Source organism: Myotis myotis, unplaced genomic scaffold (genome assembly GCF_014108235.1).
Source record: "Myotis myotis isolate mMyoMyo1 unplaced genomic scaffold, mMyoMyo1.p scaffold_m19_p_18, whole genome shotgun sequence".
In the NCBI taxonomy this organism is placed as follows: Eukaryota; Metazoa; Chordata; class Mammalia; order Chiroptera; family Vespertilionidae; genus Myotis; species Myotis myotis.
In genome coordinates this window covers 27,850,271-27,876,190 of record NW_023416322.1, presented here as the reverse complement: position 1 = coordinate 27,876,190, position 25,920 = coordinate 27,850,271, and the positions used below count along the sequence as shown (strand labels likewise).

Below are 25,920 nucleotides of genomic sequence, written 5' to 3'. Positions count from 1 at the left end.
CTTGAGAGGTGGGGACTGGCAGAAGGACACCAACGGACAGGACCTAGTGAAGGCGGAGGAGTCTCGGGGTGGTCTGGCTCACCATAGATGACATCCTGTTGCTTCATCACCTCCTTTTTATGCTGCTGCAGGAAGCTGCTATCCACAGCGAGGCTCCAGGAATCGGCTGCAAAGTCCTTCTCGTCCATCTCAAAGTCACTCATCAGCTCATTGTAGATGACCTCTGCACCTGGACATCAGTGGCGGCAGCAACTCAGAGCCAATCCCCGAGGTCCTGGGCCCTTCTCTAGACCCCCCCCGGCTCTGCCATTCTGGGCCTGCCCACCAGCCCCTCCTCTCCGGGTGTCCCCAGACCCCGCATGGTCACCTTCGTCGATGAGGGATTCCACCGACAGGGTTCGGTTCCGCATGTTGAGGGAGTCTGTGGACTGGGAGAGGATCCGGCGCAGGCCCAGTGGAGACTCATCGTTGAAGTGTCTGAGGGAAGTGCGGGTCGGCTGCATCACTCCATCACCGGCCAGAGAGCCCTTCCCAGGCGCGGAACCGAAGCCGGGCCCGCGAGGCAGTCACCCCCAGGGCTCCTTACCTGTCTGACTAATTCTGAACCCAGGCGTGGCAAGGACCTCTCGCCCGCTGGTCCCCACTGCCACCTTCTCTGCCTACCCGGCTCCCCTGCCCCCAGCAGAGGCTCACCCAGCGATGTTGGTTGTGGAAACACTCTTGGCTAAGGACAAGGAGGAGCGGCCTCGGCGGGAGCCCAGCAGGGACTGCCGGAAGCTGTCGGAGGGGTAGATGGCGGAGCTCGGCCGCTCCCGCGTGGTGGCTGCGGAGGGGACACCGAGCAGGCAAACGTCAAACACACGTGGTGCCTGCCCAGGAACCAGGCCTCCCAGGCTCCTCCACGGAAAGGCCGGCCTCCTCTCCCACCCACTCTAATCGAAGGAAGATGCTAACAGCGATGCTGCCTTACATTTGTGCAATACTTTTCACACACACAGAGCTTTTCTTGTCTCAGCCCTTCCCCTCAACATGCCTATGAGCAAGCTGGAGCTCAGAAAGGGACTCAGTCTCGTCCGGGGTGACTCAGCCAGTGGATGAGCAGGGACTCACACCTGACTAAGCACCGCGCTCTTCCTGTTCCACCAGCGCGGTCTGAACGGACACTTGGCCGCTGCCGCCAACACCCAAGGGCAGCGTAAGTAAGAACCATAACAGTGCAGGTGCGAGCAGGTGCAGACGCCAGCCATCCCACGTCCTCACGCCCCTGGGGGTCTTCTGTCCTGCCCCTAAGCCCGAGAGTGCCCATCTCACCATCTGTTTCCAATTAAGGGGAGAAAGGTGCTGCGCCAGGGAACACATTCGAGGGGGGCCCCTGCACCCCCTCACTACTCACTCTTACTGCGCAGTGACACAGACTGCAGGGCAGTGTTGTTCTTCAGCAGGGCCGCCTTCTGCTGCTGCGGGACAGAGGGCGAGAGAGAGGCACCAAGGACAGCTGTCACCCAAGCGTCACCCCCACAGCCCAGGACAGGAGAAAGCTGGCAGGACGGCTACCATCCTCAGGGTGGCTGAGCCCAGTGCCGGGGAGATATGTCTATAGCAATAGGCTGGCCCGCTCAGGCCTGAGGTCTGGGGTGGAGGGTCTGGGCTGCCCCACGGTGAGGAGAGGGGTTGAGGAACACAGGGCAGGGGATGAATGAAAGGGCATGAGGGCACCGCACACTCGCTACCCTCTCCCCCAGCCCTCTGCCCTCCCTGCCATCTCACCTTCTGCTTGACCTTGGTACAGTTGGCGAGGGTGTCTTTACAGCGGTTGTGGATAGTCACATTGCAGGCTGGGAGGGTGGGGTAAAGAGGGTGAAGGGAGGGCCGGGTGGTGCAGGAGGGGGCACACCCATATGCCGACGCCCATCTCCCCTTGGCCACAGTCTCAGAGACTGTCCTCCCTTCCCAGACTTCTCAACCATCGCCACGCCCCAGCCCCTCTCCTCCCGCCTCCTCCTTCCTTCAAGCAGGAAATTAATTTAGGGGTACAGGTGTTGACCACAACTAAGTAATCAGGGCAGCAGCAGGCTCAAAGGTGGCCTGAGGGGTGGACTAGAGGGAAGAAGGGGTTACTGGCAGCCAGATGAGTTCAAGAAGCACAAAGGTGGTTGAGAACGACAGATGGAAGAGAAGACGCCCACGGAAGCGAAGATGGCACAGGAGCATCTGGGAAGGGGACTAGGGGCCGAGGGGAGAAATGAACATTCCCTGAGCATCTAGTCAGTGTCCCAGATTTACGTGGGCCTAACAACCCTCTGCGGTAGACTCAGCTCTCCTTCTTTTCCAGATGAGGAACCTGGCCTAACGAGGCTAGATCACCTGCCAGAGGTCATATGGCTAGAGGTAGAGCCGGGATTTCAACTCCGGTGTGCCTGCGCCTTCCACTGAACCACACGCCTGCCCATGAACTCTGCCCAGGCCTACGCAGGGTGAGGGCCGATGGACCCAGTGGTAGAGTGGGGCTGGGCCCAGCCCTGCCCTTCCCTCCACTGCTTGCCTCTGCACTGCTCAGCTCTGCATGCTCTGCCTCCAGTCAATCTGCCTTCTTCCAGGCCCAGGATCCTGTTCTCTAACTGAGGCGAACCTGCAGCGCTCACACTCCATCTGCTTCTCCCCATCACCCACCCCACACACCTGGCCGTGGGGTAGAAGAGGCGAGGAAAGGGAGAACAGCCAAGCCCAGCACTGGAACCACGGGCTGTCCCTTTCCCCTGACATGCCCTCAGCACTTGTTCCTCTCCAGCTTCCCCTCCTCCATCCAACAACACCGGAAATTCTGCTAACTCCTTCAGACAATACCCAGCACCACGCTCACTTCCACAAATACAAGGCGAGCAGGGTGGGGCAGGGGGCAGACAGAAGTGGGGACAGGGGCTGCCCCCACCCCCCAGGAGCTCCCTTCTCCTATATCCCTCGCACCCAGTGTCTCTGGAGCGAACCTCCGCTTTCCACCTGCTCTCAAAATAGCACTTGCAGGCTGCCCGCCTCACCAGTTCCCCTGGCAACAAGCTCGGGATTGGGAATTTTGTCAGGTCTCTAGAGGGATTTAGGTTGGGGTTCCCTCCTCATCCTCATCACTCCAAGTAGAGCATCGAGGAAACAGTGGTCCTTTCTGGGGTTCCTTCCCCAGTTCCTGAGGGATTGAGGGCTACAGCCGTTGTCCCACTCACCAGCAGCAGGTCCCAATACCTCAGGCCTGCTCTGGTCACAAGCAGCTCTTTGCCATAAATTGGGGGTGGGGGTGGAACAAGGCAGGAGCCCTCTGCATAGGCATTTTGGAGAAGGAAGAATCATACTTCCTAAATACAGGCTGCCTTCAGATGTAGGTGAAGGTCAGGACGTCTAACCCTCACCCCCCAAAACACACACATCCTTGCTGGGTGCCCTCTCTAAACCGTGTAGTCAGTCAGACCAGAATGTGCGACAGAGGGTCCTAAGCCCATCTTCTGCTTCAAGCTGCAGACATTTCAGGCCCCACCCACAGAAAGGGAGTGGCCAGGGGCCCCGGGAGTCCTGAGCGTCCAGTTCTGCCCAGAAGATAGGCAGAGCCAGCTGCAAGTTCAGTAGCTTGCCACCAAGCTGCCCTCGCCTGCCCCCACCTGCCCTCACATGCATTCCTGCTCCTGCTCCAATCAGCTCCCCAGCTGTTCAGGGAGCCGGGGACACCCAGAGGATGACAGCTGCACTGGGAGCCATCCTCCCCTCCCCTCCCCCACCCTCCCAGATAGTCCTGCTTGTGCCATAGTCCGACTGCCACCACCCCTCGGTGGGAGGAAAGGGAGCAAGGGAGCAAGCATCTGGCCCTGGCATTGGGACCCAGCTGGGCTCTGAGTGGAGGGTGACCCCTATGGATCCAGAGCAGAAAGGACAGATGGGAAGATGAGAGTCAGAGTGACATTCAGGGTCCAACTTACTTGGGCAGATGAGGGCCTCCTTGGCTGTGATGCTCTTGTTACAGGCATAGCACATGGTCATGCCCGAAACGGAGATGGTGGTGAAGAGGTGCCCGTTGGTATAGCGGGCATCCTTGGCTTCCTTCATCTTCTCCTTTTCCCGGGCCTGCGGAAGGGGTGAGAGAAACACTCAGTGAGGCTGGAAAACGCCAGAGTGCCGGAAGAGTCCAGAGAGACAGGCCAGGGATGCCGAGGGATGCCGGAAAGACCACACCACCGCCTACAGCGGAGCCTGCGGCAGCTCTCGGGCCAGCCCCGGGGACCGGGGACCGGCTGGCCCCGACCAACCTGGCCCCTGCGGCTCGGCTGCCTCCGGTTGCCACTCATCTCCCCGGTCTAGCCCTCGGCGTCCTCACTCCACCTTCCAGCCCTAGCTCCGCTCGCCCCCGAGCTGCTGAGCTCTTCTCTGTGCCAGAGGAATATGCGCAGAGAGGAGGGGAGAGCAGGCGAAGCAGAGGATGCCAGCTCACAGCGCTTTCAGATCTATGGGAGTTTGCTCCTCTTATAACCATGACAACCGGTGTTGGAGTCACTGTCTCTGTGGCAGTCACAGTGGGGGGGGAGGGGGGAGGTCCCCTTATTAGATTGGCTGAAGGGGGCAGAATGCCTCCACTGCTACCCCCAACCCAGAGTCAGGGTCCCAAACCTCTGACTCTTCCACACACACTCAGCCAAGTACACGGCCCGGAGGCAGGAGGCAGCGTGTTCTCCTCCGCTAACCCTGGGGTAGGAGGAGCCTGGTTTTGGCCTTGGGTCACTCCTCCTCTCGCTCTAAGGGAGGGAGGAAACTCGGCTGGCTAGGTGTCTGGCTAGGTGTCATTCTTGGCAGGAAGTCTCTCCTGCGGTGTAACTTTTATCCTTCTCAAAAACCCTCCAAAACCTAGGATGGCCCCCTCTCCTCCTCCTCACCCAGTTAGTCTCTCCTATCCAAGGAAGTTCCTTCTGACATCTACCCTCCATCCTCCAGCTGTCACATCAGTCCTTCCGGCTCTGGGCTCCCCTGAGATGGGGCACACTGTGAGCCCTCCCTCAAAACCTCAGAGGCTGGCTGTTTCCATCTCTGCTCTCTCCTCCCACTCCCCTCTGACCTCTGGACCCCTTTTCTGACCCCCTCAAGCCACTGAGCTTCCTGAAAGCCTGAGAAGGGGAGGAGATGGGATACCATCCTTCCCGCCTGCTCCAGGGCCTCCGGCAGCAGCCTCTGTCAAAGAAGGAGAACAGGAACAGCAGCTAGGACCACCCCCTGCTTCCCAGCCCCTCAGAACCCAGTGGATCATTTGCTGAAGCCAAGGGTCTGAGCCCCGAGGTGGGGGACAGTGGTGGGGGCCCTGGGACAGAGAATTAGAGCTCAGGGGAGAGCCCTCAGGCTGGACCTCAGGCCCAAGCCTGAGTCCAGTCACTCCCAGATCCTGCCACACTAGCAGTTAAGAGGAGGGGGAGGGGCAGAGACACCCTGATCTGGTGCTTAGGGTAGAAAAGGGAAGTGTGGCCAGGCTGAGTCAACACCACAGGGGCCAGAGGGCACGGGGCCACAATGCCCTAGCATGTCTCCAGACTTCCTGGTGGCCCGATCCTTCTCTCTCCTGCCTCCCTTCAGAGCTCCAGGTTTGTCAGATGGGCAGAGACCAGAGGTCCTAAGGTCACTTCCTACCCAGGTCTTCCATTTTCCTTTGCTCCTCTCCTCTCCTCCTCCTCTTTTTTCTCTTCCTGTCTCCTGGTCTCCTTTCCATCCCATGGCCCGCCTCCTCTCCTCTTCCACCTAGGCCTGGTTAAGGAAGCGGGCCAGCCTCTAACTCGAGCCTCCAATGTTCCAGGCCTCCCTTTCTTTATTCTGGTACCACCTACCTGGACCACTAGGAAATTCTCCCTTCGGTCTAACCTCCATCTGCCTGCTCTATGGAAGATAAAACCCTGCTCTGAATAAGCACCTTATAGGACCTCAGAGACCAAGTCCAAATATCTTTCTCACTGTCATACACTCCGTCCTCTCCTCCTTTCCTGCCCTCCCAGGCTTCTCTATGACACAAATAAAAGGTCTGAGCACTTACTATGTTTGACTTAAAAGCAAGCAAACAATATTGAATGTCAATTATAATTGAAATATTTTTCATAAAAGCAAGCAAAAAAATGAATATTAATGTAATAATCATATTTAAAAGAGCAACATGTCTAAATCAAGGTCGATTCCAGAACAGACAATGGTACAGATCGGCCCTAATGATGCTACCACTCTCCCTCCCCTCACCAGAGTGCCCTCCACTCTTATGCCTCCAGGAGCACTCACCTGGGAAGGAGGTGGAAGGAGGAGGGAGAGGTCTGGGGCTGCCAGAGCATGGGGTCTCTACTGGCCCACCCTCTCTGGCACCAATGCCCCATAGACAACCCAGGTACTCTGTGCCCAGGCTTCCTTCTTGAGCTCCCAATACTCACCCTCTCTAAGAGTGACCCCCTCTCTAGGTGGGCCAGCAGCGGGCAGCAGCCAGAGCAACAGCACATCCCAACATGGGCACTGCCCAGCAGCAAGCCGCCCTGGCACTGCCTAGCGCTATTGTCCTGGAGGCAGACTCTGCCCACCCCTGGGCTTAGGCTGGTGAGGATAGGAGGACACAGGGCCTGCTCACCAGGGTGCCTGCTCCAGAGAGGAGTGAATGGTGGGTTTGGTTCTTTATCCTACTCTTTTCCAGGTATTCTTATCACATTGGTCTCCCATTTAACCACCTCCCAGCAGGACAGCCCTTCACCTCCACACCCCATTCTGTCCACCAAGAAAAGGGCCCACTCCTCCATAATCTACAACACCCACCACCGACACTCAGAGACCGTTCCTGCTTGATCCAATGCTCTGCGGCCCCGTATCTAGAGTCATTCTTTCTCATAAACCCACCTGGGAAGTCTTTCTTGCTACACAGCCTTCATCTACTGCTACATCAAGGCTAAAGTGAACAAAGCACCCGGCACAATGGCTGGTATACAACAGGCACTCAATACATGTTGGGAAAGAAGGGAAGAAAGGAAGGATAGGTGGACAGACGGACGGACGGATAGATGGACACCAAGACAAAAGGTCCCAGCAGCACCCTCACCCCTGCTCTAGGGTCCCTCATTCCTTGTCAGAGGTTCAAAGCCTTCAGTCTGCTCTCCTCATTCCTCCTTTTCTCTCTTCCTGGAGGGTTCCCAGCTCTTCCCTCCTCTTATTTCCTTTGAGCTTAGACCTAGAGGCCAGAAGGCCAACCCAACCCTTCCTTCATTGTCATCCAGATCTCAGTCACTTTGTGGGGGAGAAAAGACTAGGTGAATAGCAGAGGGTATTGTGGCTGGTTGCCCAAAAACTCATAGGCAGCAGCTGTCTCCCAACTTCTCCGTCTCCCAGGCTGAGAGACGAGGAAAACAGTAACATCCATGAAGGACAAGGCAATGCCAAAGCCTGGACCTTGGCTTCCTGTGCTCCCAGCGGGCAGCAGGGGCTGGCTGGAGCCTCTCCAAGGCAAACCCTAAGCTCTCAGCTGTCCTTGCTCCTCCGTCCGGTGTATCCAAACCAAGGGCTCTGGGGGAGTCACGTGGTACTCAGAATCACCTCTGCTCCAGCTGCAACTGGCAGCAGCCCCTTCCCCAAGATGGTGAGGCCTCTGTCCAGACCTGCTGGCGGATTCCACTGGGATTGGAGTCATCTGTGGCTCAGTCCCTAGCCAGCAAGGGTGCAGAGTCATGGGCCGTGAAGGGCAGTGAGTCATGGGAATGAGCTATAGGGTTGGGAAAGGAGACAGAGGGTTCCTGGCCATGGGACTGAGAAGAGAGCTTGGGATGGTCTCAGCCAGGCTCTGTCCCTTTGTGACTTTCCAGGGATAAGATAAAGGAGGCCAAGGAGAAGGCAGCTAACTGAAATACTAACGCCAAAGCCAGACACATAACACAAAAAGATACCACGGAGTACACAAAGGCACTTAATAAATGCTTGCTTCATGAATGAGGATGAAACACTGGACAATGGGGGTGGGCACATTGGTGAAGCCAAAGAGGGGTGCTAAGGGTCATCGGGAATAAAATCGAGCTAGAGACCCTGAGACCCAGACATCCTGGACCCCAGCCTGCCCCCCACCCGGCCACACCTGTCGGGTCAGAGAGAGAAACCAGCAGAGGGAGGGGGAGTGATGCAGACAGACGGGCATTTGTGAAGCGAACAATAGCTGTGCCAGGACTCCCTGCCCTCCTGGCACAGGGCAGGCTGGTGGAGCTGGGAGGGGGCAGCTGCTGCCTGCAGGCCCCCTCCCCCAAGGAGATATAAACAAACCCAGAAAGGTCCAGCCAGCTCCTCTCAGTCATTTCTCTTATCAGCCCCAGGAGCCCTAACCAATCTGCTCACACAAGCTCCTGGACAATACTTCAAATCAGAGACTGAAGCGAAGGACGGAAAAGCTTCCTCAAGTCCAAAGTACAAGCCTCCTACTTTGGTGACCACCATTCAAAGCTGTAAACCAGAGCATCTGGGCACAGACAGACAGACAGACAGATGCACACATAGACCCCAACACAGGCCATGTACATGCATGGGACTCAGACATTCTGATCTGGCCCTTCCCTGATTCCAAGGTCAGGGATCCAGGAAAGCCAGAGGGACAGAGAGCAGAGCCCTCTTTAAACCCCTTGGTCAGCCCAGCAGGTTCTTCTCTAGGCTCATCCAACTCCCCTGCTGTCCTGTGACTTCCCTAAGCTTTCCGCTCCCTTCCCCCATCCTCGCACCTCCCCTCCCCCTCAGCTCTTTCCCTAACCTAGAATCTTTTCCTACGCCCCCAAAAGCTTCCGCCTCCTGGGGATCCCCGACTCTTCAACATTCCCCCAAACTGCCACCCCTCTCAGCCCCCTCCTGGGCTCACCCAGCCTTCCTCTGCGGCTCCACTCCTGCACACAAAGCCAGCCACCTCTCCATTATTCAGGACAAAGAAACAGCCTTTCTCCTTTCTCCCCACTCCACCTGCCCACCACACTCCAATGCTGGGGTCCTAGAGATTCCAAGGAGACCCCCTCCAGGCTCCACAGCCACCCCTGGGTCTCTGGACCCCCTGCTTGATCCTAAGCAGGAAAAGACCCTTTGTTCTGTGAGAGGCATGCAGGTAGAAAGGTTAGGGTTTGGGGGAGGAGAAAAGGAAGGGGGGCGCTTAAGTGAGAAAGGAGACCTCTGGGTTTGGGGCCTGTGGAGGTAGGAAGTAGAGCAGAGAGAATTGAGGGGGTGGAGGGCTGAAGACAGCCTGAAAGAATAAAAATGGACTGGAGAGGAAAAGAGAAGCATGGGGAGGGGAAGCCACACAGAAAGACTGCGAGAGTGAGAAGCAAAAAGGGCAGGTTTGACTTAAATTTCTCCTACAACCACGAGGTCCTAGGGAGCAAGGAAAGGAATGGGGACGGGGGGTGGGGGGCGGGGTGAGGGTCAGGGCTTAGCTTTGAGCTATTCCCCAAATGGGTAGCAGGAGAGACCATCTTCCTCAAATAATTTCATTTCCACAGGCCCCTCTCTACTTCCCACCACTGTATAAAAAGAAAAGAGACAGCTGGCGGGCTTGGGGGAGGGGGGAGAGGGGATCCAGGGTTTGTTGGCTAAGAACCAACTCCCCCCTTCTGTAACCACAGCTTTCCGGAGGTGGCCCTCCTCTTCCGACCAGCCCAAACTGACAAGTTCCAGTGGCCTCTTTGCCCTCAAAAATCCACCCACTCAGCCCCCCACACCCCACCCTCCAGCCAGATTCCCAACCACCCCCTCCCCCATGGCCACCCCAGGACAGAAAGAGCCAAGCTTCCAGACTCCCAGGTCCCCCTCCCCACCAACCAACAGCCCACATGAGGACCCAGGTATCTGCCCCCCAGCTCCTCCCAATAATGGAAAGAGGACCTCCAGTATCAATCCTCCCAGAAGTCCTCTCTGTACCCCCTCTCCCCCATGGCTTTCCTTTTTTGGGCGGAACCAAATTTCCGTGGTTTCAAAAAGCTCTCCACCCCCCTTGGCTCTCCTCCAGGGTCTCAGCTCAAACGGTTGAAAAATAAACAGACTTTCAGAGCAGGGGCCTGGCCTGGCACAGGCCACCCCACCGTTCGCCGCAGTCAGCCACCTCTCCCAGCCCTCAGTTTGTCTTAGGCCCTACTCAACTCCCCAGTGGTTTTCCTGTTAGCAGACTCTTATCCCAGCCCGCTAAGGAGAAGTTCCAGGATGGAATCTTTCCCAACTTAGCCTCAAGACAGGTAGGGGGGGCGAGGAGCCAGGAGTGGGTGGGTTTCCACCATCCTTGCGGGCTCCAGAGGGGGCTGCTTCCTTGCCTGAAGAGGGGGCTGGGGCAGTGATCAGTAGAGGGTGGGAGCCTGGGGCAGGGCACTGGGGTCCTGGGGTGGGAGAGAAGCCAAAGATTAAACCAGTTTGGGGTTGCAGCCTGGCCTTTCTGAGAAGGGCTCCCGTGTGGGTACCCTGCGCGGCTGGGAGGTGCTGTCTGCATGCACCCCCTTCCTCCTAGCTCCCCCTTATCCATCTGCAAGTCAGCTTCATCCCTTCCTGGGGTCTGGCTGTGCAGAGGTCCTGGCCTTTGGGAGTGGGCCTGGGTACAAAGACAGGGATAAAGGATACTTGGAAAGGAGTGGCCAAGACCTCATGATGGAGGTGGGGGAGCGGATAATTATACACCCAGACTCGTTAAATGGTTGGTAAACATCCCCTGACGAAGAAATAAGGGAGCTGGGAGAGGGGGGCGAGGGACAAAGGGGGCACCGTGCCCAGTGGGTCAGTGGAAGGGTTTCAGGTCGCGAGAACGAGGAGTTTGGAAGCTGGTGGGGCAGACAGGGACAGGGGGCCCTGCGGGAACAGGGGTGCTCAGGGCCCCTAAGGAGGGAGGCAAGGATCCCAGCTACACAAAGACCTCTGCTCCCTTCACCTGAGCGAGACCGCTAGCGGGGGAAATCCGCCGCCCCGACCCCGGCCCCCCTCCCCCCGGAGAGAACTGAATCACAGCTGGAAAGTCCATTTGCGAGGAGGAGCTGACTTTTGTCTGGGAGGGTGGCGTTAGAGGTGCCGGCGGGAGGAAGCCGGGAAACCACCCCCTCCCACCCCTTCCCGCCCCCTCGGCCCTCCGATGGCGGGACAAAGGGGGCACAGCCGAGCCGGCGACTGCGGGCTGTGGGGACGCCAAGAGCACGGCGGCGGGAGCAGGCGGAGGGGGTGCCGCCGAGCTCTCGCCACCCCCCCCCCCATGCACCCCTCCTCCCGCTCTGTCCCTTACCCGAGTAACTTTCTTTCGTGAGGCCCGAGCACCCGGTCCGCCGGATCCGAGGCCACCGACACCTGGCCCGCGCTCTCCCCGGACCCGGGCGGGGAGGTGGAGGTGGAGGTGGAGCAAGGTCTGTCCCCGGCCCCCACCCCCTCCCCAATGACTCCAGCTACCCAGTCCCCACCCACCCAGCCCGCCTCCTGCCCGGTGGATGCTCCCCGATTTCGGTGTGGGGCGACCGGGGGAGGGGGTGCGCCTGTGGGCGGGGGCTGAAGGGTGCCCTGGGGACGGGTGGAGGGGAGGGGTCGCCAAGCCCACCTTGCTCGCCAGCTCTTTGCTCCGGTCGATCCGCGCCCGAGTGAGGGATTCGATCCGAGACATAATCCCCCGATGAGGGGGGGCCAGAGGGACACTCTGGGGCCCCGGCGTCCAGCTATTGTGGGGGTGGCGGGGGACGGGCTGCCCCGCACGCGTCGCTCAGGGGACAGGAAGCCGGACTCCCCTCGCAGCACCGGCGCCAGTTCCTCAAACCGGAGTCTCCACCCCCCGCCCAGGCGCAGGAAGGGGGAGGCGGGGCAGAGCAGGGCGGGTGCCCCCGGCACCAACTGCTGGGTCTGGGCCGGGGCAGCGCAGAGCCGTGAGCGCGTTTCCACCGACAAGTGGAGGGTCCCCTCCAGCGCCTGGAGCGGCCTCGGGCCCCAGGGAGCGGCCTCTGAGCTCTCGTCTTCCAAAAGGCCAGCCCTGCCCAGCCCCGCAGCCCAGTCCCAGCCCAGTCCCAGCCCAGATCCTCCGCCCTCCATCCTCCCGCTGCAGGACTCAGAGACCCGCAGGCCGAGGGTTCCAGCGCCCCCAGGTCCCCAGGGAACCGGCCACCAGCTCCTTCCCGGCCCTCGGCCCTTCAAAGCAAACAGGCCGGAGATGACAGGCTCCCCTGACAATTGGGGGTCGGGGTGGAGAGAGGGCGGGGAAGTCGAAGGGGAACTGGAGGCTGGGTGTTTGGAAGGCGTGAAGGAGACGATTCACCTCCGGGGGACAGAGGGAGCGGGGAGAATTCTTCTGCAAGCTCCACCCCTCTGCGGCCTTCCTGACCGCACTCTGTCCATTCACCTCCCCTCCTGCCTCCGCCCCTGCCTAATACTTGAGGGTGGAGAGGAATTCACTACCTGAACGCTAAGAAGCTAAGGAAGCCCTTTCTGGTGTCTAGTTCTCACTGTTGCAAGTGAGGCCAGACCCAAGAGACCAGAAACCAGCCTGTGCCAGTCAGGGGCAGCTGGGGTAAGGCCCGTCTCTCCATGAGAAGGGGGATGGGGCGCCAGCCCTGGAGGCACCCTCCACCTTTGGTGAGCTTCCCGCTACTGGGAAAGTTCCTCCTCCACTCCCTAGCTACACCCACTCACGGTGCAGCTCATTTCTGCCTCCCAGGGTCTCCCACCTCTGGAGAAACCAGAAGCATGGGCTGCCCTGAGACAGAGCAGCAGGGGCCTGACCAGTTCTAGTCCCAAAAGGTGTCGGGGAAGGAGGGAGGAAGCCCGAAATAGTGGCAGACTGAGCCAGTCCAGACTGAGCGGCTCCCAGGACCTGCTCGCTGGGCAGGAGGGCAGGCTGCAGGTCTCAAGTCCAACTCAGCACTCTTGTAGGTGCCAATTTTAGCTTCTGCCACTATTTCGGGCTCCACTGCCTCACCACTGGCTGAGCTGGTTGGGCTCCTCACCCACAGCACCACCCCCACAGTGCTCCTCTGGCTTCCCCTCCTGCCTAGCAACTCCTTCACCTCCTTCTTCACCCATTCCCCTGTTAGGATCCTTATATAGCAAAGACCAGAAAAAAGGAGAAGAAGGAACCATGCCTGTTCTAGACTGAAGAGAAAGCAGAAAGGACTTCTCCAGGGCCAGGAGAGAAGCACCTCCTGAAAGGACCTAGGAACTCCCCCAAACCAGTAGTCCAGAGGCTCCCAGGCTCAGAACCCCGGATTTACTTACCCCCACCCCAGTGGGCAGCCAAGGCTGAAGAATGTACTAAATTTAGCCCAGTCGGCATGGCTCAGTGGTTGAGCATCAGCCTATGAACCAGGAGGTCACGTTCCATTCCCGGTCAGGGCACATGCCCGGGCCGCAGGCTTGATCCTCAGTGTGGGGTGCGGGAGGCAGCCGATCAATGATTTTCTCTCATCATTGATGTTTCTGTCTCTCTCCTCCTCCTCTCCCTTCATCTCTGAAACCAATAAAAAATATTTTACAAATAAATAAATAAAAGTGGCCACTACCTTCTTTAGCTCATTTAACTTAACAGGTGTGTCCTCCACATTTCATGGGTAGGGAGACCATCTAGAGAAGAACCTGGTTGTTAGAGTCCCAGTCATGGCCAGTAAGTGAACAGATGGGGCCTCAGGGATCCCTGGGCCCAAGCACTCCAGTGCCCAGGAGGAAGCTTGCTTTTCTTATTATTACTCTGGACCTTGTGCATTCTGGGAAGGATGATTAAGATATAATTAACTCGCCGAAGCCGGTTTGGCTCAGTGGATAGAGCGTCGGCCTGTGGACTGAAAGGTCCCAGGTTCGATTCCGGTCGAGGGCATGTACCTGGGTTGCGGGCACATCCCCAGTGGGAGATGTGCAGGAGGCGGCTGATCGATGTTTCTCTCTCATCGATGTTTCTAACTCTCTCTCTCTCTCTCTCTCTCTCCCTTCCTCTCTGTAAAAAATCAATAAAATATATTAAAAAAAAAAAAGATATAATTAACTCCAGTGGTCATCCATCAGAAGATGGAAGAAGAAAGGAAGAAAGGGGATAAACTGTTATGTTAGCTTTACTGACAAGCAGAGGCAATTTAGGCTCTAAATTATCTTGCCTGAGAAATGGAGATTAAAATATTTATCTTTCCCAGGATGTTATAAGAATTAAGTAAGATGACCTCTGGAAAAGCGTTTTGTCAGCCCTACAATGCTAGTCAAATAGGAAGGAATAAGCCACTTCCTTCTCTCACTGCTTGACTGAGCGGCTCTCCAGCCCCACCCCTGGTGTTTACCTCCTCACAGCCCCTTATCCTGAGCTGGGAGGAAGGGGGAGAAGAGATTCGGTGAAAGACACACACATTCATGAGGGTGGAAGGAAGATGGACCAGATGACAGAGCGGGAAACAGGACCACAGGACCAGAGGCCGCGTGAGGAAAGGCCACATGGGACAATGTCTTGACTTTGGCGCTTTCCTGCTGCCTGTCTGGACTCCAAAGTCTCTGCCCACACTCCCCTTCACCGGGTTACTCAACCCGGCACCAAACTGTTAGGTCAAGAGTGGGCAAACAACTGCAGGAAAAGAGGTGGTTCTGCCAGCAAGACGCCAAAGTCCTGAACTGAGCCAGAGCGCCTGTGGGAAGATGGGACTCAGACCCAAGGCCGCATGCTTGCTTTGTTCTTTAAAGAGCTCTGCCCCTCCCCGCCCCCCCCCCCCCCCACGGAGAGGACAGGCCTCACTGCCCTGCCCCCCGCCCCCCAGCTTTAGGATCCCCTCCCCGCCCCCCTGCTCCTCCTCTTCTCAGATGACTTGGTCTTAAGCCTCAACTGCCCACTTTGGCCAGTAGTGAGAAGGTGCTAACCACCTGGCTTTGTCTCTGCCTTCCCTGTGCGCCCAGAGGAAGGGGAATCTTGGCTAAAAGGCAGGCAGAGGAGAGAGCCCTGGCTCTGTGGGTGGGGCCAGAAGGAGCCTGGACAACCTTCCTAGGGGAGACTCCTGTGATTCTTCCAAGTGGATAGATGATGACTGCTCTGGGCGGCTCTCAATGCTCAGGAGCCACCTTGAGGTGGGAAGTACATGTATAATGGGGGAGGCCCCCAGAAGAAAAGGGGGGGGGTGGCTCAGAAAATGAAGAAAGTGGATACAAATTCGAATAGCAGGCAGAGCTGCCAGCTTCACCAGAGCCCAGAGGTTGGTAATAAGAAAGAGAGCCAAGTGCCTGCACCTGCCCAGGGTTAGCACTGCACAGGGCCTTCCACGGACGGTGTGCACCTGCTTCCCTAGTCATCTCCCTTCCTGGCTGCCCCTTTGCCTATAGTCTAACTCAGCCGTGGGCAAACTACAGCCCGATTGAAATGAATAAAACTAAAAAAAAAAAAAAAGACCGTACCCTTTTATGGAATGATGTTTACTTTGAATTTATATTAGTTCACACAAACACTCCATCCATGCTTTTGTTCCGGCCCTCCGGTCCAGTTTAAGAACCCATTGTGGCCGAAACCGGTTTGGCTCAGTGGATAGAGCGTCGGCCTGCGGACTGAAAGGTCCCAGGTTCGATTCCGGTCAAGGGCATGTACCTTGGTTGCGAGCACATCCCCAGTGGGGAGTGTGCAGGAGGCAGCTGGTCGATGTTTCTCTCTCATCGATGTTTCTAACTCTCTATCTCTCTCCTTTCCTCTCTGTAAAAACTCAATAAAATATATTTAAAAAAAAAAAAAAAGAAAAAAAAAAAAGAACCCATTGTGGCCCTCGAGTCAAAAAGTTTGCCCACCCCTGGTCTAACTTCAATTCCTGCTGCTGCCGTATCCACCTATAAAATTATGAATTTTAAAATATTTCATAATGCTAATACTCTACGAAGAAGTAAAGAGTAGCCCTAGCTGGATTGGCTCAGTGGATAGAGCATCAGCCTGCAAACTGAAGGGTCCTGGGTTCAATTCTAGTCATCGGCACATGCCCAGATTGGGGACTCGATCCCCCGTGGGAGGTGTGCAGGAGGCAGCCAATCAATGATTCTCTCTCATCCTTGATGTTTCTATCTCTTTCCCTCTCCCTTCCTCTCTGAAATCAATAAAAATATATTTTAAAAAATGAAGTACAGCCGAGGCCGGTTTGGCTCAGTGGATAGAGCGTCAGCCTGTGGACTGAAAGGTCCCGGGTTTGATTCCAGTCAGGGGCATGTACCTTGGTTGAGGGCACATCCACAGTGGGAGATGTGCAGGAGGCAGCTGATCGATGTTTCTCTCTCATCGATGTTTCTAACTCTCCATCTCTCTCCCTTCCTCTCTGTAAAAAGTCAATAAAATATATTTTTTTAAAAAATGAATACAGTGTTGCTGTAACTATTATTATTATGCCCAATGGTTATGATTTCTGCTGCCCACCTCTTAGCTATGTGAGGCCTAAAGGAAAGGAGGGCTAGTCCACCCTGCAGCTGCTGAGGCTCTTGGCTGTCTCGTCCAGCTGTCCACAGCTGGCTGCTAAGCTGCAGGCACGGGGAAAACAGAGGAAAGGCGGTTTCCTGGACTGCAGGAGGAAGGCTGGGAGAGGCAGCAAGTGTTCCCTTAAAACTTGAACATTGCCCAGAGTCTCTGTCTACCAGGGGTGGGGAGGAAGGGAGCTGGAGAGGCAGTGGGTCCCAGGCCGCCTGCTTCCCCAGGTGACTCTTACCTTGGCCTTGCCGGTCATGCCCCAGAGGAAGCTGAAGGTTCGTCGCAGGGAGGAGCCTACCCAGGTATCCGAACCGCGTTCCAGTTGGCTACAGCTGCAGAAAGAGAAGGCAGAGGTGAAAAGATACTCCCAGAGAGATGGTGGATGGAGGTGCCATGATAAGGAGAAAGAAAGTGGAGACACAAGGGGAAAGACGCAGAAAAAGGGTGAGGAAGATAAAGGAAGGACTCAGAGAGAAAGACACTCCTCACCCCCACCTCCTAGGACTTCCTGGGTGTGAAGGGCTCCTTTTTCCAGGCCCCTCTATTTATGAGGAAAACTCCAGGCTCCTCCCAGATAAATGCAGACACCCCCCTACTTCATCCAGGCCCAATCTTCTCTCTCATGCTGCTCCCAGCGGAAGCCATATGGGGTGGGAGCTCTCTGGGGCGGCATTTTCCCCTCCTAAAACAAGAGCCCTGTGTAGGACCCCCTCCGCTGTTTGGAAAGGGCCTCTGGGCCTAAAGCCAATAAGGACTGAATTTCCTGGGATTTCATCAGCCCCATCCCATGAGCTAATCCCAAAGCCAGAGCCAGGAGGATGTGTCAGCTAGAGATTTTGGGACCGCAAATCAGAGCCTGACATCTTAAAGGGCCCGTGACTAGCTCTCACACCCGCACTGTCTTAGAGGGCTGACCCACTCCAATCATGCTTCAGCGGCAGGAGCCAGATAAACAGGTGCTGATTTTGCATGCTTATTGACATAGCCGATGAACTCGCCCAGCCTTCGCCCGGATTCCTGAACTATGCCTTCAGCCTCTGCCCTCTCCCCTGGGGGTTCTCCTTAGAGCCACTGCCCATTGGTCAATTACCTGAGCCATCAAAGCTGATTCATTCGTGGTTCTCCCTCACTGTCTCTCCCTAAGACTGTCCAACAGCCCGTCTGCCTGCTCACCTTTCTGGCACTGGCAACTAGCAACTCTCTCTTTTATTTAACGGACACCCTGTCGTCTGGATACTCCTTTTCTTTCTTTAATTTCTTCCCCATCCCATGGGCTACCAGAACCTTCCGGAGCCTTCCCTGGGTCTGTTCTATGCAGCTCAGGGAGGAAGATATTTGGAGGTCTTAGATCAGAAATGTTAAGGGGAGCAATGTTTAGGAAGCGCTGCCCCTCCCCCATCTAGGCCTTTGAAGGACTCCAGATCTCCCCAAACTTACCTTTGGCTGAAGTTAGCAGCAGAGGACTGGGATAAATTTCCTGCCAACACAAAAGGAGACGAGAAGTGTCCAGCTGAAGCCAGACAAAGGCGTCCAGGGCTGCCTCCCCCACCCCCTCCACCTGGATCAGGTTCCCAAGCTGCAGGTGCATGTGACGCCATTCCTGAGGGTGAGCTCTGGGGAGTAGGGAGGGAGGGCGGGGTCTGAGCAGAGCTGAAGAACTTGGGAGCCAGGGAAACAGGGCGCCAGGGTTATGTGGAGAAGGGGGCTGAGGACCCCGTGTCTCCATCATGCTTCTGGTGAATGGGGAGGACAGCGGTTCCACAGTGAGCTCCCAATGCCTCATCTTGAGGACAAGGTGCATTGCAGTTAACCGTCCTCCATCTCTGGCGATAAGGGAGGCTGGAGAGCCTTAGGTGTCCTATGTTCTCCTTCACTGGAAGGAGAGTGTCAGAATGCCAGAGTCCTGAATTCAAATCTCTCATTGCAATAAAGGCATTTTGAAGTTTCCGAATTAGAGTTAGATATAACCCAGGATATATCTGAACCCTAAATAGCTCACCCTGAGGAGTGGTGGTGAGACAGACAGGGGGAGCTACCACTGCTTTGCTCCCCACTTTGACTCACCAGCTGGATCTGAGCCACTCCAGAAGCAATTGATGCCACTCATGGATACAGACTTGGAAAGCATGCCAGTGGCTGAGTGGTCCAAAGGGCCAGCAGGTGGATGACAGGAACCCTGACCCTAGAATCACGTCAAGAATCCTCACACAAAGGTTAGGCTTCATCCATCTCCCCTACTCCCCATTTTTCACTTTCCCGCACAACATGGCCCATCTTCAGGGCCTCAAGCCTTTCACCCTATCCCCCATCACAATCCATATCTGGGCTATTCCATTGAAATAACTGGGAAGTTCTTCTGCTAGTTACTAGTCAGCACTGTGCAACTCAAGCCCAGGCTTCCTTAATATAGAAAACGTCTTAGAAAAGATTTACCCTGAATGGTTTCCAGAGATGACAAACTCAACCTATGGAGGCCAGACATGTAATGAGAAAAACTGAGGTCATTTGGGTTTAAGACAATACGGAATAAAAATATTTATAAACCACACACCCAACCATTAGAAAATACCTTTATCCCAAGCCTACTTGGGGCATCACAAAACTGACCAAATATCAGGCCATAAGGCAAATTTTAATAATTTCAAATAGTCTGTGTCATTGAAATCATAGGAAACAATCAAGAAGTCCCTTTCCAGTAGATTGGATAAAGAACCTTTGATAGCCCGGCCAGTGTGGCTCAGTGGTTGAGCGTCGACCTATGAACCAGGAGGTCATGGTTCAATTCCTGGTCAGGGCACATGCCCCGGTTGCAGGTTCGATCCCCAGTGTGGGATGTGCAGGAGGCAGTTGATCAATGATTCTCTTGCATCATTGATGTTTCTATCTCTCTCTCCTTCTCCCTTCCTCTCTGAAATCAATAAAAATATTTTTTAAAAGTAAAAATGCACACTGGGAGAAAATATTCACAATACACATATCTGACAAAAGACTCAAATCCAGAATATATGAAGGACTTTTACGGATCAGTAAGAAAAGGACAAGCTGGTGTTGGCAGCCCTTGCTCTCTAGCATCGATGCAGCATCTGACTCACAGAGTTCCATCCCCGCGAGGAGAGGGTAAGTAAAGCGGTCTCTATAGCCAGGCTCCTACGAAGTAGACTGCCCACAAATTGCCCGTCCGGTCCATAGTAAAGCAGCTGGCTGCCAAAGCCACTCCAAAGGGTGCGCCCTCTACTGGAGGGGTGAAGAGACCTCGTCGTCACAGGCCCGGTTCTGTGGCACTTCCTTAAATATTAGACGTTATTGGAAGTCCACGGAACCTCTGATCTGCAAACGTCCCGTCCAGCCTCTGAGGCGAGGAATTGCTCAGGACTTCAAACATCCGCGCTCCCAGGGCGTAGCTATTGGTGCTTTGCACGAGGCAAGTGAGGCCTATCTGGTTGGCCTTTCTGAAGACACCAATCTGTGTGCTAGCCACGCCAAACGTGTAACCATTGTGCCCAAACAGCCAGCTAGCACGCCGCATACGTGGAGCACGAGCTTAAGAATCCACTATGATGGCAAGCATTTCATTCTTTTATGATGATGATGATTTCATAGTAATGTGCTTCATAATGGCAAAGAATGGAAATTATCCAAACGTCCATCAACAGAAGAATGAAATGAAAACGAATGAACTATAACTTTTTGCAACACAGGGATAAAAATTAGAAACAGAATGTTGAATGAAAATTATAGAACAATGTGTATACTATACCATCATTGTTTTTAAATTCAGAAGCAAGAAAAAATAAAGTAATATTAGGGGATGCATATATTTGTGTTAAAACTATTTTAAAAATTAAATGAATGGCCAAAACCGGTTTGGCTCAGTGGATAGAGCGTCGGCCTGCGGACTGAAAGGTCCCAGGTTCGATTCCGGTCAAGGGCATGTAACTGGGTTGCGGGCACATCCCCAGTAGGAGACGTGCAGGAGGCAGCTGATCGATGTTTCTCCCTCATCGATGTTTCTAACTCTCTATCTCTCTCCCTTCCTCTCTGTAAGAAATCAGTAAAATATATTTTTAAAAAAATTATTAAATGAATGATAAAGAAAAAATCAAGATAGTGTTTGCCTCTATGGGAGCCAAGGGAATAAGAGAGGAAGACATAAGATAAATGTATTGGTGATGTTCTGGTTCTTGAGATGGGTGGATGATTTATTGGGCATTCATTTTTAAATATTATATTTAAAAGACAAATGACCCAGCCAGTGTAGCTCAGTGGTTGAGTGTCGACCTATGAACCAGGAGGCTACGGTTCAATTCCCGGTCAGGGCACATGCCCAGGTTGCAGGCTCAATCCCCTGTGTGGGGTGTGCAGGAGGCAGCTGATCAATGATTCTCTCTCATCATTTATGTTTCTCTCTCTCTTCCTCTTTGAAATCAATAAAAATATATTTAAAAAATAATTTAAAATAAAAGATAAATGAAAAAATACAAGAGTATTAGCAACTCTGGCAAACTGGAGAGCACAGGTCCCATTTAAGGACGTCTGAATTTTTAAAAGTGGAAGCACCCTGCTGGCCAAACAAAATAAATCTTGGAGCTAGACCTGGCTCATGGGCCCTCAGTCTGCAAGCCCCCGGGAGGCTAGCTTAAGGAGTCTCAGACTTTTGGTCTGTGGACTTTGGTGAAGAACTTATACTCACTTGCTATTGCAGGAAGAAACAAAAAGACCCCAAACATATAGAGAAGGAGAAATATAAGGGGATGGCTTAAAGATTGGATGGAGAGAAGGGGGGAATCAGAGCAGGAAGGCGGAGAAAAACACTAGAAAAACATCGCCACCACTGCCCTCTGTATCCAGTGGGGGAAAGAAGAAGACATATCGCACCAGCAAGGGGCGAGTGGGCAGGAGAAGAGAAAGGCGGGAGAGAGGGAAAGCAGTCTGAAGGAATGGGGCAGAGAAGAGGGAAAAGAAACGGGTATTTCTCACGCTCATCCTGTACGCCAGCCTCTGTACCGGGCACTTTGACAACTTTTTGTCATCTAAGAATCACACCTTTAAAAGGTCGTTTTTATGATCCTGATTTTCAGGAAGATGAAATGAAGTGTTCAGCTGGTAAATGAAGGATCTAGGAGTCAGTTTGGTTCGGAAACCCTGTTCTTTCTACGTTACCACACTGACATGGAGGCAAGGAAGACATGCAGGGTGCTGATGGACAAAAGCGGGCGAGGGGGAAGCTGGGGCCTGCTGCTCCCCTGTAACATCACAGCTCCCTTCTCTCAGCCTCTCCCACACCACGGGCACCGGAGGAGGAGGCTGGGGCTGGGCTCCTTGGCCAGCTGGAGGAAGAGCTGGGAGGGAGGCAGCCTCTTAGTCACCGGGCTTGAGACATTTCTGTGAGGCACTGGTAGCTGGCTGACCAAGTGAGGCCTCTACAGCCCTGGTGTACCCTCGGTGGTCTGTGGGTCCTGGTTTGAGATCCCCGAGTTGTGTTCCCTTAAGCCAGAAGACTGGGCAATCTCTATCTTTCTCATTTAATCATCTTCTGATTATCTCGCGGGAGAACTCTTGTCTCTCAGGGTGCCAGAGACCTAGTCTCCTCCCACAAATGATAAGTCCAGCTTCAAATCAGAGAAGCGGTTCTAACAATTAGGGGAACAGGGGCCTTTTAATGAGCGAGGAATAGAGATTCCTACATCGACACAGAGACCCAGACCCAGCAAGGAAGGAACAGAGAGTCTCAGAGCAAAGAGACAGAGGCAGGCGACCAAGAGTGGGGTATTCGGCATGCAGACGCAGGGAGCAGACAGAGGGGTACAGACAAGAGACTCAGAGTCAGTCAGACGGAGTGATGCCCGGGCACAGGGAGACCCGGCAGCTGGCAGAACAGAGGAGGCACAGAGTGATGGCTGGAAAGGCGAGGGGCAGGAAGGGGAGGGGCTCCCTGGGAATGTGTCCGTCCATACCACACTGGAAGGCTGGCCACCTTGGTGCTGCGGTTCCAGAAACGTGCCCAGGTCCTCTTGGCTCTGCAGTAAGGGAGTCTCCTGGGCCCCAGCGCATCCCGAAGCCTGCAGTTTGCTCCTGAAACACACATTGCCACCACTGCCCTCTGTACCCAATGGCCAGTGATGGGCACAAGGGAGGAAAACGGCCTCAGCCCAGCCCTGCTGCTTGCCCCCAGCCCAGCCCTTCCTGTTGGCACAGGCACAGCCCTGACTCAAACTGGCCTCCCTCTCTTCGGAGCTGTGCTTTGGAGGAGCTGCAGAGCTGGCTGCAGGCAAGGGTGACCCCTGGTGGACATGCCACAGTACTGCCCTCCAGAAGAAAGCCAGTGCCCGAGGGAGGCAACGGGCAAGTTGGACTCTCGCTCCCTGCCTGCTTTCTAAAGACAACGTTTGTCCCTGATCATCTAGATGCTGTATCCAGAGGTCCCTTCTCTCTCTGCCCCGGGAGCAGAATTAATGCCTGATCGCGAAAGGAGACATCTGGAAGGCCTGAGGTACAGTTAGCACCACGTAAGGGCTACCCACGGCATCGCTGCCTTCAGCGGGCTGCTCTTAGGCAAGTGCCCCGAGCCCGGCAGGCAAGGCTTTTCGCCCAAGTTCTGGCCCAAGGCGCAGGGTCCTCTCCCCTCATTTGCTCAGCCAGCCCTGACCAAGAGCCAGAAGAGGTTGGTCTACTCACCAGAGCTAAGAGAACCTGTGCCAGGGTACCAGTGCCAACGCAGAGAGACAGGGCCCTTCCATCGCTAGCAGGCACTCACAGTGAGCACTCACACTGAACTCTTCATGCTGACCCCGGGGCCTTCGCTTTCTGACTTCCTCTGTTTTGGGGGAAGTGGTCAGGGATTTTTCCAGGGGGGGGGGGGGGGGGCGGAGATGGGTCCCTCTCTTCTGGTCTGCCAGGCATACGCAGATTTCTGAGCGAGAGCCACTCGTCTCTCATGTCAGGACTGCACTATGAGGTCCAAGACACCTTGAGTCTGCCTCAGCCGGAACCAGCAAGGAGGCAGCCATTTGGGAAAGGGGCTGGCTCAAGGCCCCAACCCTAGAACCGCTTCTCTCAAGAAACCTCCCACAGTTGGGCCTGTTTCCTCATCTGTAAAATGAGGAAACGGGACCATATGACCCTGGAGTCCCTTCCAGCACTGAACTGTCGTATGGTTCTTTCAATCCAAAGTGGGAGATGGAAGCAACAAGACCCAAGTGTCCTGATACCCCAGCCCTGTACCTCTCCTTCTCTATTCCCTCCCCCACATGCCAGGGAGAAAGAAGGATCTAGAACAGTAGTTCTCAACCTTCCTAATGCCACGACCCTTTAATACAGTTCCTCATGTTGTGGTGACCCCCGATTTCATTGTTACAAATTGAACATAATTAAAGCACAGTGATTAATCACAAAAACAATATGTAATTACATCTGTGTTTTCCGATGGTCTTAGGCGACCCCTGTGAAAGGGCCGTTCGACCCCCAAAGGGGTCGCGACCCACAGGCTGAGAACCGCTGACCTAGAAACACCAGGGAAAGCCACATCTTGAAAGGCAGGGTCCCCCTTTCCCACGGGCTCACATGGGCCTGGGTTCTAAGCCCCCAGAGAAGGAACGAGGGAGTCATTCCTTTTGAACCAGGTCTCGGACTCAAGGGAAGTAGGGACAGGAGGCCCCTGGGGATTTACCTGCTCAGTTGATCCTGGGGCTCCCTGTCTGGCCCCCAACTGTGTCTTTTGAAGGGGTCATAGCTGTGGTTATGGGCACGGAAAGCCCCCGATCTTCGGAGCGGTACAGCGTGCAAGCCATCTCTCTCCTTCTTTTTCCCCTCCTCCTCCTCCTCCTCCTCCTCCTCCTTGTCCTCCAGCTGCTCTCTGGATTCAACCGCAGACAGGCAGCGGCGAGTGTGGCCTTGGGGCACCAGGTCTCCACCTGTGAGGGGCACCTCTGGGACGTCTCTGCTCATGGAAGGCACACGCAGGCCACTCTGAGTCAAGAAGACGGAGAAGGGTGAGCAGAGTTCTAGAACTCTGGAACCCTGGAACTAGAAAGGTGTCACAGTCAGCCAGGCCTAGCGCATCGAGCCACTCCGCCCCGTATGGAGGCACAGGATTGGAGAATGGCTGGCTGAGGATCACACCAGGAATTAACTGCAGAGCCAAGTCCGGGACTTGGGTTTTCTGACTCCCAGTATAGTGTTCTCTCCAGTTCATAATGACGTCCTCGCCCCTCATTGCTATTCCATTTAGTGAGCACCTCTGTGGCAGGAAGCCAAGCCAAGCAAAGGGACATAGATATTGTTTCTGTCCTCAAGGAATTCACAGTCTAGCGAGTGACACGTGTGCACATGTGCCTGGGTGTGTGTCTGTGTGTGTGTGTGTGTGCACAGACAAAGACACAAATGACTGGTCAGAGTATGCCAAATGCCAGGAGAGAGAAGTTTTAACAAAAGGCTTTGTGCCATCCAAGGAATGTGCGCATATTCCAGTTGGAGGACTCAAAAAAAGGGACACAGCAGGAAGTAGGTAGGTAGCCTTTGAGATGGGCTGCGAGGGGCGAGGGGCTAGGATTTGGCCAACTTGGAGAGGGAGGCATCTGGGCAGGTAAAGGTTCCTGCATGAGGAAGTATTGTGATTTCTTCTAAGACTGGCCATCGGGGGAGTAAAACACCATGATGGCCCCTCCCACAGAGCAGAGAGAAGGGCTCCAACACCATGACCTGCGTGCAGTTCCTTCTCTCTCCCAGGTGGGTATTGTTCTCACTGCCCAACACTTGTGGCTGCCACCAGGGCTGGCCTCCTTGTGTCTCAGAGGTAAGAACCCTCAGGTGCTCTTAAAGTTGCAAATGATAAGCCCATTCCAGGAAGAAGTACCAAATACCAGAGCACCAAGGCGGTGCAGGGGGGGGCGGGAGGGCGCTCACATTGACTGCATTCCTCTGAGCACCTGGCTTCCAGGTCCAGGCTCTGGCACTTCTGCTAGAATGAGTCTCCAGGCTCCCCTTCTCCTGGAACCACCCCCAGCTGCTGAGGTGCTGGGAGGACCCAGGAGGACCAGGAAGCCGTGACTTTCCGTGAGGGTGTCAAGTCTCCTCCAGTTATCTGGGTTCCCCACCCCACCCACCTGGGAGAGTCCAGGTGGTTGGAAAATGGTTCCCTCAACAATTTTCACTTCAACCTGGTCACTGCCCCACCCTCCCCAGGACTGCTGAGAATGTGCTTTTGCCTGCTACCCGGAGAAGCAAGGCGACAAGTGCCCAGGCCTCTGCAGCCGCATTCTCGGGGCAAGTCTAAGGACAAAGAAGGAGAGGCCTAGAGAAGGCCTGTGCCCGCCCAGGATCATAACATCGGAAAGCAATGTAGAGGGCACCCTTAGCAGCCACCGTGAGAGATCCTCTCTCTCCTTGTTTTGTTTTCGTTTTTATTGACTTTTAGAGAGATGGGAAGGGAGAGAGATAGAGAGATAGAAACGTCACTGATTGGCTGCCTCCTGCACAGCCCCCACTGGGGATGGAGCCCGCAACCCAGGCATGTGCCCTGA

At 55.0% G+C, this 25,920-nt stretch overlaps 1 protein-coding gene across 7 annotated transcripts in view; it reads right to left on the bottom strand.

Annotated features, from left to right (window-relative positions):
• Positions 1–23,176, bottom strand: part of ARHGEF2 (Rho/Rac guanine nucleotide exchange factor 2) — a 40,599-nt gene extending 17,423 nt beyond the window's left edge. The window contains exons 1-11 of one of the 7 annotated variants that reach the window (XM_036343309.1): positions 23,078–23,176; positions 22,357–22,474; positions 18,467–18,584; positions 17,840–17,879; positions 16,641–16,734; positions 3,960–4,104; positions 1,768–1,835; positions 1,394–1,457; positions 694–823; positions 368–477; positions 83–229 (exon numbers count right to left, since the gene is read on the bottom strand). In XM_036343309.1, the coding sequence (XP_036199202.1) occupies positions 83–229; positions 368–477; positions 694–823; positions 1,394–1,457; positions 1,768–1,835; positions 3,960–4,104; positions 16,641–16,734; positions 17,840–17,879; positions 18,467–18,530 (862 nt within the window). In that variant the 5' untranslated portion in view covers positions 18,531–18,584; positions 22,357–22,474; positions 23,078–23,176. Of the gene's footprint in view, positions 1–82; positions 230–367; positions 478–693; positions 824–1,393; positions 1,458–1,767; positions 1,836–3,959; positions 4,105–4,286; positions 8,692–11,251; positions 11,371–11,557; positions 11,879–16,640; positions 16,735–16,891; positions 16,914–17,839; positions 17,880–18,466; positions 18,585–22,356; positions 22,475–23,077 lie in introns of those variants that run through there. The other 6 variants (XM_036343311.1, XM_036343315.1, XM_036343314.1 and 3 more) reach the window with 6 other exon arrangements.
• Between the last annotated feature and the right edge of the window lie 2,744 nt (positions 23,177–25,920).